This window comes from Pygocentrus nattereri, chromosome 12 (assembly GCF_015220715.1).
Source record: "Pygocentrus nattereri isolate fPygNat1 chromosome 12, fPygNat1.pri, whole genome shotgun sequence".
Taxonomy (NCBI): Eukaryota; Metazoa; Chordata; class Actinopteri; order Characiformes; family Serrasalmidae; genus Pygocentrus; species Pygocentrus nattereri.
This window is the reverse complement of record NC_051222.1, coordinates 34,753,623-34,772,038: the sequence shown is the minus strand read 5'-3', so window position 1 is coordinate 34,772,038 and position 18,416 is coordinate 34,753,623. Positions and strand designations below refer to the sequence as shown.

The 18,416-nt window shown below is 37.5% G+C and overlaps 1 protein-coding gene across 1 annotated transcript; it reads left to right on the top strand.

The window, feature by feature from the left end:
- The first annotated feature begins 1,749 nt into the window (after positions 1 to 1,749).
- On the top strand, positions 1,750 to 12,856 carry LOC108411218 (adhesion G protein-coupled receptor E3-like). The gene is made up of 10 exons (XM_017682679.2): positions 1,750 to 1,779; positions 1,945 to 2,113; positions 2,936 to 3,049; positions 3,376 to 3,557; positions 5,451 to 5,600; positions 6,762 to 6,968; positions 7,264 to 7,496; positions 7,601 to 7,661; positions 7,983 to 8,258; positions 12,549 to 12,856. Exons 2-10 carry the CDS (start codon positions 1,987 to 1,989, stop codon positions 12,639 to 12,641), a joined length of 1,443 nt encoding a protein of 480 aa, XP_017538168.1. The 5' UTR covers positions 1,750 to 1,779; positions 1,945 to 1,986; the 3' UTR covers positions 12,642 to 12,856.
- The last annotated feature ends 5,560 nt before the right edge of the window (positions 12,857 to 18,416 follow it).

Sequence of the window (18,416 nt, the reverse complement as noted above, 5' to 3'; positions counted from 1 at the left end):
TTTTTTAATGCAGTGCTGTCTGAGGGCCCAAAGATCATAGCCAGCAAATACTGCTTTTTTGGCTTTGTCCCTTGCATATAGAGATTTCTCCAGATTCTCTGAATCTTTTAATGTCATTATGTACCATAGATGAGAAGATGGTTAACACCTTTGCCTTCTATGCTGTAGATTAGGGTTCAATCCCCCACCTGCGTAAGCACCCTACACTATACCAATAAAAGTCCTTGGGCAAGACTCCTAACACTACCTTCGCCTACCTGTGTAAAAATGATCAAATTGAAAGTTGCGTCAGCCAAATGCCGTAAATTAAACGTTATTCTTGAATTGTTGCACTATTTAATTGTGCAGTCTTTCACAGAGTGATCCCCTCCTCATATTTACTTCTGAAAGACTCACCTCTCTAGGATGCTTTTTTATAGTCAGGAAAAATCAAGTCAAGTATAGTCATTCCATCTATGTATCTCCAAGTACAGTGGAGCATAATTACGATCAACATGGTGCAACATGGAACAAAATAGACAGCACAGACAAAGTACAAATGTGCAGACATAGTGTGCAAACATTAAACTAGAAACAACAGAATATGATAATTAAAACAGACATTATACACAGTAAACAGACAGGACAGTGCAGCGCACCCACAGCACTCATTTCTAAAGTACATATATTACACATTATTATACATAACCATGTTAGTAACCTGTTGCCAAAAAATCACTGTTTTTTAAGCATTACACGACTTTTGCAGCCTGTTGTTGCCCACATCCCAACTTTTTAAAAACATGTTTTTAGCATCAAATTCTGAATTTGCATATATTTTTTTAAAAACAATAGAATTTTTCAGTTTCAAATTTTGATGTTATCTTTGTACTATTTTCTATTAAATATAGAGTTTATATGATTGGCACATCACTGCATTTTGTTTTTTATTTATATTTTGCAGAGCGTCCCACCTTTTTTAGAAATCATAAAAAAAAACACTATTTCCATAAATACGTCATGTACATGAAGAACAACTTGTTATAACAAAAATATCCTATAATAGATGCTAAGATAACAATATAGCATCTAAGAGAATGGATAGAGAAGTTCTTTTAAGAACAACACTGTGAAAAGAATTCCAAAACTTCACAGTGTATTTGCCTTGTTCAGTCAAAAGTTTTAGATTTGATGATGTCCTTGTCAGGAAGTAACTGGAAACTTAAGGTCCTAAATCCTGCCTCAGAGCTGCCACTCAAACCATTCAGCTGGTCACAATTTTTAGCTTGAGCTGAGGTTTTGGTAAGCACATCCCTGGTTGGCACTGAATTTCTTTGCTATGGAGGTATGTGTTTGTGATATGTGGAATTACACCTCATGGGAATGTTTACTAATGGGATGTGCAGGAAGATCTAAATTAGGTGGGAGCCAATATTTAGGACTTCTTTAGATTTTAATTTCCAGAGGTAAAGTGAAGAGGCTATACTTTTTGCATCAAACTAATAAACAAAACATGGACCTTGAACCTTCAAGGACCTTCTCTTATTGTTTTTTTTTTTCTCTTTCAGATCAGAATTTCACTGTGTCTGCAGAATGCATGGTTTGTTACAATTTAATTATATATGAGTAAAACCCAGCATGGCATTTGATGTCTGTTGAATGATGAAGATTGGTAATGATCAGCTGTAGATATTCTAAACTGTAACCGACTTTTTGTTTTAGAAAAACTTCACAAAAACCTGTGCGGACAAACTGTTTAACCAAATCAAGAAAAGCGTTACTCCAGTGCTTCCAACAGATGTAAGTACTGTCATAAAATATGTGAAATATTTTATGTTTATATGAAAACATATAACTGTTTATATGAAATATGTATCTCATCTGTGTGAACAGATGTCTGTGTTTACTATATACATTTGTTTATGTTAATGTATAATTGTCTCTTGTTTTTTTTTTTTTAATCAGATTGTACAGTTGGCACTTGAGCAAGCTCTGAAAAACCAAACCATGAATTCAGTTCAGAATGTAGCCATCGGGAATCAAGTTTTAAACAGGACTGAGATATTGGTATCTACACTGGTGAACCGTCAACAAGACAACTACTCAGTTTTCAGCTTCTCTGTTCAGGGTTTAGGTAAATGGGTATATGACTGGATCATTATAGATATAAGGTTATATTTGTGTTCAGTGCAGTTTTGTGAAATTGAGAATCAAAAATTGCATATTCAAAATAGCAAAACTCGTATAAAGTACAATTAACTTTCATACATTAACAAAATCATTGCCTAGGATTTTTGGAAAGTCTTTTGTACAAATCTGTGTAAAAATCTCAAACAGTAATGGAAAATTCACTACATTGTTTCAGCTTCAGTTTTGTCATAAGTAATGTATCTCCATGAACTTGCCAATATAACTGGTGTATTATCTACCCAATATGTGGGTAATTTCGTAGTATTAAACCATTTTACTGTCATTTTCAGAATTTGGTACTATGGGGATGGTGTATATTTGCTGTACTGTGTACGTGTAGACAGGACTGAGCTAAAAAATTGATTATATGTACAGAATTTTAAAACAAAAGAATTTAGCCCAAGAATTTAGTCATAAAGGCCACATTTATCAGCATCTCAGAATAACAGCACTATTTTAAGATCAGTTCTCATCAGGTCATGAAATTTTGTTCAGTGGTAGATAAAAAGCATATGCTGATCAGTATTATTAGTCTAAGAAGTTTAATAAGTACTGTACTTGTTATAAAATTATTAAGACAAAAGTCTAAAATTTCAACAGAAATCAAATTTTAGAACATTTGAGCAGATATAATTCTTTGAACATGTCAGATTATTTAAAAAAAAATCCACTTATTGTTAAGAAAACAGATCTTTATTTGATTTAAATTCCAAAACACTAGTGTTGCACAGTACCTCTAATGGCGTTTTAACTTTGCATCTTTCAGAGGTTCAAGTCTTTGCAGTCGGACTGAACGCTTCCTTGAACAACACTCCTCAGCTCAGCATAAACAACGCTCAGATGAACATCGACCTCATCCAGATTTCAGTGAATAGCAATGGTATTGTTGTAGTGTTTGAATATTTGCATTGATCTGCTGCCAACTGGGACTAAAGTGTTTAATACGGGGATGACTGTAGAGATAAATGAAAACCATGGACTGCATTAAAATAAGTCTTCTTAAATCTCCTGTTACTACAATATAATAACGTGATATTTTCAGGGTGCTATTTCTTATAAATAGATGTCATGGACCCTGCCTCTTGTTTCCAGCACTGTAAACAAATCAGAATCAGCGAAAATTGACATCAGTGGGGAAGCCTTCACAATTAGATGCTGGCTTTTCAGTAGGCACGTCTGTTTACAGTGATTTTTGCTGTGCTTTAGGATCAGCAGCTGTGGCCTTCATGAGCTACACTAACTTGTCGAGTGTACTGAAACCCAGCCTGTTCAGTACAACTAACAATGCAGCTAAAACCATGATGTCCACTGTGATATCAGCCACGCTGCCCAGAACTACCAACCAACAGCTGGACACACCTGTCAACTTCACACTGAAACACATTGCAGTAAGTTTGCTCAATCTTTAATCTCTCATCAGAGCAGTTCAATATACCATTTATATGATATAGTTTTTATTTTCATGTTTTCCATTTTAAATTTTGTAAAATGTTGTTTAGTTTTCAAGGAGAAATTTTATTTTTAGTTTTTGCGGTACTATACTTTTATTTTATTTTCAGACTTATTAGTTTCAGTTTTAGTCTAAGCTTTGATAGTAGATTTATAGCCAGTTATAATCCAGTTATCAATGTTTGTGTATCTGCTTTAATATTATTTTCTGTCACAAATGAATAATCTCATAGTTGTTAGACCTGAATACTGCTCACTAAAGATGGCTCCATGGATGAATTTTCATCATGTTTTTTTTTTTTTTAGAAATTTCATTTTTTGTTCTTTAATAGTTTCCAAAATGTTGGTTCATTTATTTTTATTATTATTTATTAATGTTGGCTCTTTCACTAGTGTTATGCATAGAATGTACAACAAGAATATGTAATAATTTGAGTGGCCAGAGATGTGGATTGGTGGTGTGGCTGGTGATGTTACACCATGTTACCCTTTTATTTCTGAAAACTGTCTGATTTTGAACATTTCCTGTTTGTATGTATGTAAAGAGCAAAAGATCTCTTTACATACATACAAACAGGAAATGTTCAAAATCAGACAGTTTTTCTTAATATAATGCATTTTCCTTTGAAAAACTTTTTTGACAATATCAATTACTTTTTTCAATCTGATAGTATTCACTTCTGCTATGACATGACCTGTATGAAATCTGCAGCTATTTAGAGCCACAGCTAACAGTGGTATATAGTACTTTTACTAAACTAAGTTTATTTGTGACTTATGGCAGCTCTGGCTTATATACTGCAAGTTGAAATTTTTAATTTATGCATGTAATATATTTTTCATTTGTGAGTTGTTTTTTTTTAAGTGAATCATTTAGTAATTTAGTAAAATCTTGTACGCAATAAATTCAGAGATTATGACTTTATCTGCTTTTATCTTGTTAACTACTGCTCTTTTCTGTGTGCTACCTTGTTTTGTAGCAATACAAAATAAGCACCACATTGCTTTCGAACTACCATCTATGTTATGGTTAGTTTGATGTCTCTGGTTAAAACTTGGTTTAGAATTTAATAGCGTATGCTGTTTTTATTCACTGGCAATGCTTTCAAGCAACAATGGATAAAAGCAGCATGTGCTTTTGTTTGGGGTCTGCCTGCAACATATGAAAACCATAAGACTCCACATTTTCTCAAATTACGCATACCACAATTGTTGGTACCTTGCCATTTAATACTTTGTGCACCCTCCTTATTCAAAAACAGCTTGACTCTTCTTCCAAATGCCAAATGAGTCTGGAGAACCCTTGGCAAAGGATCCCAGACAAAGCATTTCCTCCATTCCTAATCTCTCCATATCCTTTAGATTCCGAGATCTGCACTGTGGACTCTCCTTTTCAGCTCATCCTACAGGTTGTCTATGGGGCTCATGTTGATGTGGCCATTGCAAAACCTTGTTTATGTTGTCTATTAATTATTTTTGGGTGATTCTGAAGTCTTTACACCATTGTCTTTCTGGAAGATCCAACTACAGCCTAGTTTAAGCATCCTGGCTGAGACAATCAGGTTTTGATTTTAATTCTGGTACTTGTCTGTGATCCCATGTATCTGAATAAACTGTCCAAGGCATTTGGAAGAAAAATAGCCCCATAACAGATACACCAGTATACTTCACAATGGGAATGAGGTACTTTTCTGCATGGCAATCTTTGTGGCTACATCCGATCCACCTCTGGTGTGACAAGTTTCAATTCGGCAGCGCTCAGTTACTTTACACAGAGGTGACAAACACTTAAACATAAAAGATATTAAAATCTCTTCTCCTTTTTTTTCTAGGAAATTGACCCTAGTGGTAGACTTCACTGTGTGTACTGGGATAACACTCAATGGACTGTGGATGGCTGTGACCTTCTCCAGACCAACAGCAGCCACTCTGTTTGCTCCTGTGTTCACCTGTCAACCTTCGCTCTCATCATGCAGACCAACGCACCCTCAGATGACAAGGTAAGATCAAAGATGTAACAAAAGGATGCCAAAATATTTAGCGGAGGTGTGCTCTTGTCTGACCTCCCACAAAGGAAGTGTAGAGTGTGCAGAGGGAATCATCTAAATGGCAAGAATGCTGAAAATAAAAATAAAATTACTTAAAGAATGTGAAACAAATACATTTTTTAATTTGTTTTTATATATGTATTAGTATTCTTTAACTGAAAAGAGCAAGGCATAATGGTAGATTTCCAAATTCTGTCATTTTCAAAATATTGTGTATATTTGGTAAGCTCAAAATGATTAAAAAATGTATTTATTGCATATTTCACTTGCAATTAATTACATATAAATAAAACAGGTACCACTTTAGAAAAAGACTAACTTTATAATGGTTCATAAATAGTTTAAAATTAAATTTACATATACACTCACCAGCCACTTTATTAGTGCTAGTAAAAGGTTGGACCCCCTTTTGCCTTCAGAACTGCCTTAACTCTTCATGGCTGACTTTCAACAAGGTGTTGGAAACGTTCCTCAGATATTTTGGTTGGTGATTTGAGTTCCTGTTGCCTTTCTATCATCTGGAACCAGTCTGCCCATTCTCCTCTGACCTCTCACATCAACAAGGCATTTTCGTCCACACAACTGATCGCTCACTGGATATTTCCTCTTTTTCGGACCGTTCTCTGTAAACCCTAGAGATGGTTGTGTGTGAAAATCCCAGTAGATCAGCAGTTTCTGAAATACTCAGACCAGCCCGTCTGGCACCAACAACCACGCCACGTCCAAAGCCCCTTAAATCCCCTTTCTTCCCCGTTCTGATGCTCGGTCTGCACTTCAGCAAGTTGTCTTGACCACCTCTACATGCCTCAATGCAGTGAGTTGCGGCCCTGCGATTGGCTGATTAGCTATTTGTGTTAACAAGCAACTGAACCTAATAAAGTGGCCAGTGAGTGCATTGATGTTGTAGTAAGGCAGTTATAAGTACTTCTTTACCTCAGATGTGTTTTACAGTTTACAATAAGGCTTCGTATGTTGGTGTTAGTAACTAATCAACAAACAGACCTCTTGAGATGCCAAGAAACCTCAAACTAAACAGCAAAACCTACAATCAGCAAATGTTGAATTGAAAACCTTGAAGGTTTTTTTTTTCTTCAGAGTGATCCTGTGGTGGAGCACATCATCATGGTGGCAGTGGCAGTGGGGCTAGTGTTCCTCAGCTTGGCTCTACTGACATTTGCTGTTTATAGACAGAACCTGAGGGTGACCAACACAGCTCAGATCAACCTGTGCATAAGCTTGTTGCTGGCCCACCTTTTATTTCTGCTGACACAGAAATTCATACATTACATACGACCTCAACAGGTGAGTAGGGTCCCTGGGAGAGGGACTCTCTAATATGCTCCCAGTTTACTCACTGCTAATTCCCACTCACTAGCAAGGATATCCCCATCTCACAGTGCTAATATGCTGGGAGGGTAAGGTGCTAACACTTGTTTTCTTTGAGACATGTGAAGCCAGGCCCTTCAGATAAGAATATATATATATATATATATATATATATATATATATATATAGAGAGAGAGAGAGAGAGAGAGAGACCAGTACAATGAATGGCAGAGAAGAAACACTCAATCTTTCTCTCTCTCTCTCTCTCAAGCTGCTGTGTGCAGTGCTGGCAGGTGTTCTGCACTTCCTCTTTCTCTCTGCGTTTGTGTGGATGTTCATTGAAGCTGTGCTGCTCTTCATCTCCGTGAAGAACCTCACAACGATCAGATCAAAGGTGAAGGAGAGTCTTCAGGGGAAGTGGGTGGTTGTGATTGGTTATGCTGTACCTCTGGCTGTGGTGTTCATGTCTGCTGGGCTTGCTCCAAATGGATATGGCAGTGAAAAGTGAGTTTTATCATAAAATGATGGAGTTTAGTTAACGGCAAATTGTATGGAAATGGAATATTTCTCGGTGCATGTTGACTGTGGGTGTGTGTGTGTGTTTTTAGGTGCTGGCTTAGGAAAGACTTTCTGTGGAGTTTTCTGGGGCCCGTTAGTTTCATTCTGGCAGTAAGTACTACACACCGGAAACAAAGCACTAAACACACTGATGCATAGAGTGAGGAAACACTGAGAGAGCGTCAGCTGAATGATAGACCGAGAAGAAAAGTGAACAGCAGACTGAAGAATAGACACAAAGAGCAACAGAAGGAGAGCAAAAACCCAGAGAACAGCGCACTGAATGACAGAGGCCTACCTCATTAATCTTAATCTAGTAGTCTAGTTTACTAGATGCTGTCTTAAACATCTGGAAGCTAGTTAGTAGTTTATTTAGAGTTAAATTATATCAAACATCTAAACAAAAATTAATACATTTTTTTTTCTTTCCAGGCAAACACAGTCCTCTTCATCAGCATCTTGGTCATCTTATTCTTAACTCTGAAAAATATGAAAGATGAAATTTTGAAAATCAAACGGTCAGAAAGTGACCACCGACTTTTTAGAAGTGTGGCGTGGAAAGCCATGATGCAGATCATCATCCTCGGTTGCTCCTGGATTCTGGGTTTCTTCGCAGACGACAATAAGGCATTGGAGATCGTCTTCATCGTGCTTAACTCCCAGCAGGGCACCTTTATCTTTCTGGTCCACTGTGTCTTCAATCAAGAGGTCAGTCCACACCTGTTCTACTTCAAAACAACTGTGGCAGACTGACTCAGTGTTCCCCAACAAACACCAGCACTCTGTGTATGTTTGTCTTTAGAATGTCCAGAAAAACAAGCACATTAAATGTGAACCAACGTGAATGAAAGAGGAACATTCTGGAACAATGTGAGGGGAGAGCATTCTAGAACATCGTAAATGGGGATGTACTATTTTAGAAATGTGTGAATGGTTGAGAGCATTCTAGAACACCGTGAAGGTGTGGCCGGTGGGGGGGGGGGGGCTATTGTAAAACAATGTAAATATGGCAAATACTCTAGAACACTATGAATGGGGGGAAGAACACTGTAGGCCAGTGTAAACAGAGGAGAATATCCATCCATCCATCCATCCATCATCTTCCGCTTCTCCGGGGTTCGGGTCGCGGGGGCAGCATCCTAAGCAATGAAGCCCAGACCTCCCTTTCCGGATGACCGAACTTCTCACCCTACCTCTAAGGGAGAGTCCAGACACCCTGCGGAGGAAACTCATTTCGGCCGCTTGTATTTGCAATCTCGTTCTTTCGGTCATTACCCAAAGCTCATGACCATAGGTGAGGGTGTGAACGTAGATCGACCGGTAAATCGAGAGCCTTGCCTTATGGCTCTGCTCTTTCTTTACCACAACAGACCGGTAAAGAGCTCGCATCACTGCTGACCCAGCACCAATCCGCCTGTCAATCTCCCGCTCCCTTGTACCATCACTCATGAACAAGACCCCGAGATACTTAAACTCCTCCACTTGAGGCAGAGGAGAATATTCTACAGTAAACTAACAGTGACACAGGCATGATTGTAACCACATTCATATTTATTGGTATTTGGTGGTGTTTGTTGGGTTGGTGTGGTCTGATCTGATAGCCATGATAAAGACATACCTTAGTCTGCAGCATGAGTAAGGTAACATGTTACACTGTAGAGGTAACATCTTACATTTAAGGGGGTCTTATGGTGGTACAATAACTAGTAACAAATAACCACAATAAATAGTTTATTTAGTCCATTAAGCTAATTTAAATTTTGTATGTCTTTTTTCACCATACCGCAAATGTGTTTACTTTCTGGCAGCCCGGTATTATTTGTAGTTATCATCTAATACCTGGTTAGCTAATTAATACTTCATTACGTTGAATCAAGTGTGCTGCTAATAGTATTTAACAAATCCATGACACAGCTGGGGATGTTGAGGAGAAATCTGGAACCAAACTAAAAACTAGCTAACTAAAAGATCAAAACTTTTTCAAAATAAGAGATTCTTTCTTAAGTATATATGTAATTAATATACCATTAATAATTACATTATTATTTGTAATAATTCACATTAAATGTTTTGTTAAGACTCTGTTCTGCAAATTTTTGAGCACAAATTAATCACTAAATTTACATTGTTCTGGATAGTGTCAATGATTTATGAAATATATTGCAAATACAAGTTCTGTCTAGAGTAAGAAGAGGTTAAAAATTTCAAGAAATTTAAGGTTCTTTATTATATCAAACTAAATTTAGCTTTAACTTCAGATGTTACCTGAGATTAAGGAATAAAAATGTGCAAATTATACAGTAATAAAATGTGAATTTGTGATTAATTCATGCTCACTTAATTGCGTAAGCCTTAACATGTTTATTTGTGCATTATTAAAATCAATGTTAGCAATTATTTGTGATTCAGACTAGTAACCTTCAGAGACAGCAGTGGTTCCTCTTATGAATGACTTCAGGCTCAGCACTGATGCACAAAATTCTTCTATTCTAGTTTTATTAGATCTTAGCCCAGCTTTTGATACCATAGAGCAGAATATTTAAAATGGTTTGAATCATATTTAGGTGATAGACAGTTCATGGCTTCAACTGGAAATCATTCATCAAAAAGATTTGGCATTTCTTGTGGACTCCCACAAAGTTCAGTTTTAGGGCCTTTGCTTTTCTCTTTGTAATTGCTACATCTAGGTGATGTCATTAGGAAACATAAATTTTCCTAGCTATGCTGATGACACCCAGTTATACATTTGCATTCAATTTGTTTATAAAGACTCTGTGTCATGATTGGCCCCTCCCAGTCCTGTCCATTTGTTTGTGTTGTGTTTTGATCTTCCATGTGCATTTGTTTTGGTTTCCTATTCCGGCCCCTAGTTTTGGTGAGTCCTCCAGTGATTATTCTCACCTGTGTTTCCACCTGTGTCTTGTGAGCCCTCATTAGCCCTCTTGTATTTAAGCCCTGTGTTTTCATTAGTCTATGGCTGGTCTTTGTCTGAAATGTTATCTGCTGTGTTGGTTCTACTGGTCTTCTTTGTATTGGTCTTTGTATGTTTTGATTCTGGTTTATGTCATGTTTGCCCCCCGATCAATCCGTGTTGGCTCTATGACCCTGGACCATTTGGACGATGACCCTGGATTTGCCCTTAATAAATCTCACTTATCTCAGCATGTGCGTCCACCTCCTCGCTCCTTGATACACTCTGTAGAGAGACTAACCAGCTGTGTGTCAGATTGCATTACATTTCTCAGTGGATTCAAAATTTTCTACAATTGAATCATGGAAAAAAAAAATAAAATAAAAAAATTCAAATACTGATTGTTGGTGCAAAAACTCAGAAAATGCTATATGAGAAACTTGGTTCTTTAGCTTCATATATATCAAACCTGCAGTGCGAAACGCAGTTGTGATCTTAGACTCTGAGCTCTCTTTAATCCCCCACATAAACACAGGCACTATAGTAGTTTATCATTTGTGAAATTCATTCTTTTCTCTCTCAAAGTAACACAGAGAAACTTTTTCATGTATTTGTTACAAGCAGACTTGATCACTGTAATGTTCTTCTTACTGAACTTCCTAGGAAAACAATACATCCCTTACAACTCGGACAAAGTAGTAGAAGTAGGAGTAGAGATCGTAAAGGTGGATGACTTCAAATATCTTGGGTCAACCATCCAGAGCAATGGACAGTGCAAAAAAGAGGTGAGGAAGAGGGTGCAGGCAGGATGGAGTGGGTGGAGACGGATGTCAGGGCTGATGTGTGACAGAAGGATAGCAGCAAGAGTGAAAGGAAAGGTTTACAAGGCAGCAGTGCGTCCTGCTATGATGTATGGTTTGGAGGCTCTGTCTAAAAGACAGGAGGCTGAGCTGGAGGTGGCGGAGATGAAGATGCTGAGATTTTCGTTGGGAGTGACAAGGATGGACAAGATTAGAAATGAGCAGATCAGAGGGACAGTGAAGGTGGAGCAGTTTGGAGATAAAGCCAGAGAGGCCAGGTTGAAATGGTTTGGACATGTGTTGAGGAGGAATAGTGGATATATTGGGCAAAGAATGTTGGAGATGGAGCTGCTGGGTAGAAGGAGAAGAGGTAGACCTCAGAGAAGGTTTATGGATGTAGTGAAGGTGGACATGGAGATGGTTGGTGTGAAAGTAGAGGAGGCAATGGATAGGGCTAGATGGAGGCAGATGATCCGCTGTGGCGACCCCTAAAGGGAGCAGCCGAAAGAAGAACTCGGACAAAATGCAGCAGCTTTAATCCTAACAAAAACAAATCAGAGATCAAATCACTGCCATTTTAAAACAGCTGCGCTGGCTGCATGCATCATTCAGGATAGATTTATAAAGCTCTGCTACTATTTATTAGGGCTCTAAATGGCCTTAAAGCAGTGCTTACATCACTGAGTTTCTATCTGTTTATGTTCATGCATGTGATCTAAAATCTGTGGATACTGACCTTCTGCAAGCACCTTCTGTAAAATACATAAAACATGAAAAGGCCTCATCTTGCTTCTAAACTGTAGAACTCCACCTTTTAATAGACAGTCGCTCAGTTCACACTATCAAGAAGCATCTAAAAACGTATCTCTAACTAAGCATTTAATTAAAACTCCATGTTTCATGGTGTTTTATCTTTTACTTTGATCTGTTGTTTTCTTATATGATTCTAAATGAATACTTATAATTTCTTGTCTTACTGTTAAGCTTTATCACCTGCCTGAAAAGCACTTTGCCACTGGAAAGGTGCATGAAAGGTGCTATATAAATACAAATAATAATAATAATAATAATATATAATAATACATAATATTGATTATGTAAGTATTATTATTATTATTTTGTGCTGTTATTATTTGTATGTGCTGTTATGTACACAGATCATTAAGAATAAAGCAAAGTGTCTAATTGGCCTTTATTGAACAAAGACGAATATACCCCCACTTTGTGTGCCTTGAAATAAAGTGTTTAAATATTCTTAAACTCACTTCTTTCTCCTTCTACTTGCAGGTGAGGCAGCTGTATGTGAAGTGGTGGCGAGGTCTCTGGGCTGTCCAAGCACCGCCTAAACATGATTCCACAACATTAACATCAGAGTTCTAGATACTAACATTTATTGAGCACCGTGGGCTTTGTTTGTTTCAGAGTTAAATGTTTGAGGTTTTCTTTGTTTTATTTACACATTCTTGTCTTTTTTTTAAGTTTAAGTCCTGGGTGTGAGGGTGTTTTCTGTGGTGACTTAATTTTGGGATAGGACAGTAAAACTGCTTCTTATGCTATATTATACACAATGTGGTAAAGATAACCTGATTTATTTTACTAATAATCATTTTATAAAGTTGGTGTTAACACTTTAGCTGTTCTGAAAATAGAACCATGATTGTAATCTTTTAACATGAATATTTCCTTTGTATTATTAATTACACTTGTGTTTCAATTTATCTGCTGTTGTGTGGGTTTTCACAAGTTTATTTACAAGTAGTGATCTGTTGTAAATTCTAATTACTTTGATTTATATACCAGTCAATAGTTACCACTTAGTACCTCTTTACATCAGTCTGCACGTAAAGGTGCTCAAAAGGGTTCTTTAGAGCGATGCCATGGAAGAACATCATCTGGCAAACTTCTGCAATTACATGGCTCCATGTCACAATTGGCCCCTCCCAGTCCTGTCCATGTGCGTTTTTGTTTTGGTTTAGTCCAGCCCCTCATTTTGTAACTCCTCCCCTGATTGTCTCCACCTGTCCCTCGTTATCCCTGTTGTATTTAAGCCCTGTCTTTGCACGTTGTGTTTGCTGGTCTTTATATCGGTCTTTGTCCTTGCTCTGTTGGATGTTTGCTTTGTTTGTATACCTGTTTATAGTTTCTATGTCATGTCTGCCCCACGTTCTATTCGTATTGGCTCTATGACCCTGGACCTTGATGACCCTGATTTTGGATTTGCCCTCAATAAAAGTCGCTTACCTCCGCACATGCGTCTGCTAACTCACTCCCTGTCACACTCCAAAAAGGCCTATTTTATGTATTTATTATCTTTAAAAACAATACAAAATTATGCTTTCATGCAACTAATTTCTTATTTAATAAAAATAGTTATGTATTTAGGCATTTTTATGTTTGTTTCAGTTCCATTTCTCTTTTGTAGATAAAATGATGCTACAGCAATGAAGTTTTTCAGCTCTCCGACTGTTCTACAGCTTTGTTTGAATTATAAATCTACAATATTAAACTAGAAGGGGAAAGTTCGTGAATGAACTTTAAGTTGGCTTGAAAAAGCCTGTTAATTTAGTTGAAACGTGAAATTGGTTGAAAGAAGTTGATAGTTGTTAAAATGTTAGAATGGTTGAAAACTGTTGATAGTTGTTTAAATGTTAAAAAGGTTGAAACTGGTTGATAGTTGTTAAAATGTAAAAATGGTTGAAAACTGTTGATAGTTGTTAAAAAGGTTGAAACCGGTTGATAGTTGTTAAAATGTTAAAATGGTTGAAAACTTGATAGTTGTTAAAATGTTAAAATGGTTGAAAACGGTTGATGGTTGTTAAAATGTTAAAATGGTTGAAAATTGTTGATAGTTGTTAAAATGTTAAAATGGTTGAAACCGGTTGATGGTTGTTAAAATGTTAAAATGGTTGAAAAGTTGATAGTTGTTAAAATGTTAAAATGGTTGAAAACTTGATAGTTGTTAAAATGTTAAAATGGTTGAAAATAGTTGATGGTTGTTAAAATGTTACGACAAAGTTGTAATCCGTGATCGATGGTAATTTGTTGCTAGGTGCTAAGGTGTCAATTTTAGAGCTACCTTAAACTAAGTTCCACTTTACATTTGGTGCTAGCTTAAAGAGAGTTTCATCCTAAATTCTGTGCCACCTTAAATTTAGTGCTAGGTTATTTGCAGTTCCGCCTTAAGTTTTGTGCTATCTTAATTTTATTGCTATGTTAATTAACGTTCCCCCTTAAATTCTGTGCTTCCTTAAAAAGGTTCCACCTTAAACACTGTGCCACCTTAAATTTAGTGCAATGTTATTTTAAGTTCCACTGTAAATAATGGTTAAACCGTTGTAGTCTGTTGGCTGTAGACTGTGTAAAACTGTTTAAATATAACTATAAAGGTTTAAAGCTGTAGATAAAGGTTAAACCGAAGTAGTCTGGTGGCCGTAGACTGTGTAAAACTATTTATATATAACTATTAAGGTTTACAGCTGTAGATAAAGGTTAAACCGATGTAGTCTGGTGGCTGTAGACTGTGTTAAAGCTGTTTAAATATAACTATAAAGGTTTAAAGCTGTAGATAAAGGTTAAACCGATGTAGTCTGGTGGCTGTAGACTGTGTTAAAATTCAGAAGACTTCAGGGGGGGGGGGGGGTTCTTATAAAGCCCCCATATTGTGGAATAATCTCCCAGTTAATGTTCGGGACTCTGACACAGTCTAAACCTTTAAGTCTAGACTGAAAACATATTTGTTTAGTTTAGCTTTTGATAACTAGCCTTCCCCTTTAGATAAAGGCAGGAGATCCAGGGATTCATGGGCATAGAGGCTTATGTTAAACTGAGATGGTGGTGCTGTTGACTACCCACTTCACGTGATCACACAGGTTTATTGACGGTGGAGTGGGGGGATCCCAGTGTCTCAGGGTTCTCTCATATCTATGTTACCTTCTGGTTCTCTCCCTTTAGTTTATGCTGTTATAGATAGATCTGCCAGAATCACCAGCCATATTCTAGGGGAAATCATATTCATTACAGTCAAACTCCTGAGCAGAACTAATTTTGTCTCTACTCTTCCTGAAGACTGACCATCAGGGCCTCCTCCTCACCATCACCAACCCGCTGTCCTGTTCATTTGTGCCAACTGCAACACCCTCAATTACATCACTGTGCCATCCAGATGTACCAGCACTGAGATAGGATAGGACCGTTTCAGCTCACTCCGACTTTTCATTAAGACTCAGAGGCTACATCAGTCAGAGACTGCCTCAGTCAGAGACAGTCTCTACCAGTGCAGTTTCTAAAGGTTTTACATCCAGTCTTCAAATAGAGATCCTCTTAGCTTTTAATTGGTATTTAGCTTATTAAATTGTAAATACTGTTCAACCAGAGGAGGATGGGTCTCCCCTTATTAGTCTTGGTTCCTCCCAACGTTTCTTCCTGCAGTCTGAGGGAGTTATTCCTTGCCACCGTCGCCTCTGGCTCGCTCACTGGGGATATATGTTATAACTGTATATTTTCAAACTTCTGTAAAGCTGCTTTGTGACAACATTGTTGTAAAAAGTGTTTTACAAATAAACTTAAATTAAATTTAGTTGTTAAAGCTGTTTAAATATTACTTTTGAGGTTTACAGCTGTAGATAATGGTGAAAATGATGTTACCTGATGCCTGAAGAGTAGGTTAAAGCTGTTTAAATAAATCCACTGGTACTTGTTGAGTACAATTTAAACAATGAGAAGAATTTACTACACCTTTTACCACATAGTCATGGTTTGTTCTCTAACCAATCAACAGGTGAAATATTTGCATATAAACCCTTTAATTGTGGGTAATGCAATAAATTCGGTAAAAGAGTACGAATAAAAGCATATGGTCTGAGTTTAATCTTAGTTTGACTGTTTTGCTCTTTTGTTTCCCTAGAATGTTTTCGAAGCAGGACACGCCGTACGCCGCCGCAGCTCCCGTCTGGGTGAAATGCGTAGCTAAATATGTGTCGACCAGGGCGGAGAGTTTTGAGGTGGTAGACGGTGTGGTGGCCATGAAAGCCTCTAAGTTGATGGCTGCGTGCACACTCTCTGATGGAGAAGTGGGCGTCGTTGCTCATCTTAAAGATGCCGATTCTCATCGCTTGGAGGAGGGCCAGTCATATTTTATAAAGCATTATAATTTGACTGGTCGTTATGGACAGAAAAAGATGTTTTTCTGTCCTTCAACGGTCATATTCAAAACCTCCTCTGTCGTTGTGTCTTCTGCTCTGGATGTAATGTGCCACCACGCCGTATGTCCACCCTCAAAAGTTTATGAAGACACATGCAGTGCAGATGGCTATTATACTCTGGAGGGGCACGTCATCAGAGTGAGTGATATGGGGCGGTAGTTTCTCCTTTTTCCCCCCGGAGTAATCTCTTTGTACGTAATTCTATAATTAAGTGACATCAAATGGTTTCTAATCCGTATTGGCGACAATATGGATAGTGTTTGTCTAGAACATCCTTCTCATCTTCTTTTTGGGTCTTCATGCTTCTTAAATGGCTTCCTCACCATCATTCTGATTCTCAGTTGTTTCTATTGTTTCCTTAGTTGAGCACCACGTGTCTTCAAGACACAAAAAACGGACCTGTACCGGTCCAATACGTGACACTACAGTGTGGTCGGTCACAAACTGAAGCTGCTTTGTGGCGAGAGGCGGCTCTTAGCAATATTGTGCTGGGGGAACGAAGGGCCATAAGTCATCTGAGGGTTCAGAGACGTGGGAAGCTGAATTCCACAACCTACACTGAGGTGAAGGTAAGTTGTAGGTTTTCAGTAACATTTATTTTACGATGAAGAGAATTAAAGCCCCTTTAATGAAATTTAACACTGAAATATTTTATATTTTAATCTTTTGTATGATTTATACAACAAATCCCTGAAAATGATGTCAAAACAGTCATGTGCATAAATGCTGCTGTTTAAATCATTATTAGAAGTAGTTTTTCAGTATTAATAATGTAGTTCGGTGGTGCTACTTTTAATGTAGAGAACACAACTGCTTAGGCTCCTCAGCGCTGCAGGTCTGAGAGAAAAAAACCATAACAACTCCCGACTGCTTCTACATAACCTCTCCCATTTTTTCTTAACTCCACCCCTTCACACACGTCACACTGATAAGTTTCTTCATTTAACAGCGTCTAAAAGACTAAAACGTTCACAGCGTATTCCAACTAACAATTACTGTAATAGTTGAAAATGATTGCTTTACACTAAGATCAGAACAGATGGCTCTTATGGTTATAGCTTACACTCATTGTATGCCTTGTGCTTTTCGCTGAAGATGGAGATCGCAAAAGCACATGTGGAAGTGGAGGTTGTAGGAGTTTTGAGAAAAGCGGATACGAATGAAACGCTTTTCTTGACTGGGGAGATGGAGGAATTGACGGTTCCTGCTACTGTGTGGAGCGGGGATATCGATGTGGTGGCCGAAGCTGTGCCAGCCAAAGTTTTGGTTTTAGTAGAAGGAGGGGTAGTGTGCGCACTGGAAAGTGCACTTTTTAATGAAATATGATTGTTTTGTTTCGTTTTGTTCATGTTTTTTTTTTTTATTAAACTTTTGTATTCTCTCTTTAAATGTGTTTGACACCTTTTAATAAAAATGCATAGTTTCTAGTTTTATCTTACCTTATAAAATCATCAAAACCATCAGATTTTTCTATTTGTTCCTGCTCGGTTTATAATATTCAGCTATGGTATTTCGTGTTTTTCTGATAGGTCTGTATGAAATTGTGAAGAACTGTAACGGCTTAATAGATAACATTTTAAATAGGTAACCTGTGGCCGACTCTAGACGCATCTGATGGTTTTCTAATGGGAACTAAAGCTGTTGATAGCAAGCTCGTCACCTCTAATGGAGTTAAGCCAGTTTGCTTTAAAGTCTCAGTACATGCTGGAGTTTTTCCAGATTGCATTTTTTTAGCAGGGATGGACCAAGTAGTTTAGAGTCGTATCAGCTTCTGCTCTCTCATTATAGCCATTTACAGGCATAAAATATATATGTATATATATATATATATATATATATATCATAATATATGCTGAGTAGGTAAGCACTCTGATATGCACTGCTGGATGGGAGCTATACTGGGCTGGAAGGAACACCTTAAACACCTGTGCTGCACACAAGGTTTCTATATGGA

Bases quoted from the DNA above. Each gene is read 5' to 3' on its own strand.
- LOC108411218 (XM_017682679.2), top strand. From the start codon at position 1,987: ATGAATTCAGTTCAGAATGTAGCCATCGGGAATCAAGTTTTAAACAGG. The intron at 7,662-7,982 runs GTAAGTACTACA...TTTTCTTTCCAG, and splicing joins CCGTTAGTTTCATTCTGGCA to GCAAACACAGTCCTCTTCAT. The intron at 8,259-12,548 runs GTCAGTCCACAC...TTCTACTTGCAG, and splicing joins ACTGTGTCTTCAATCAAGAG to GTGAGGCAGCTGTATGTGAA.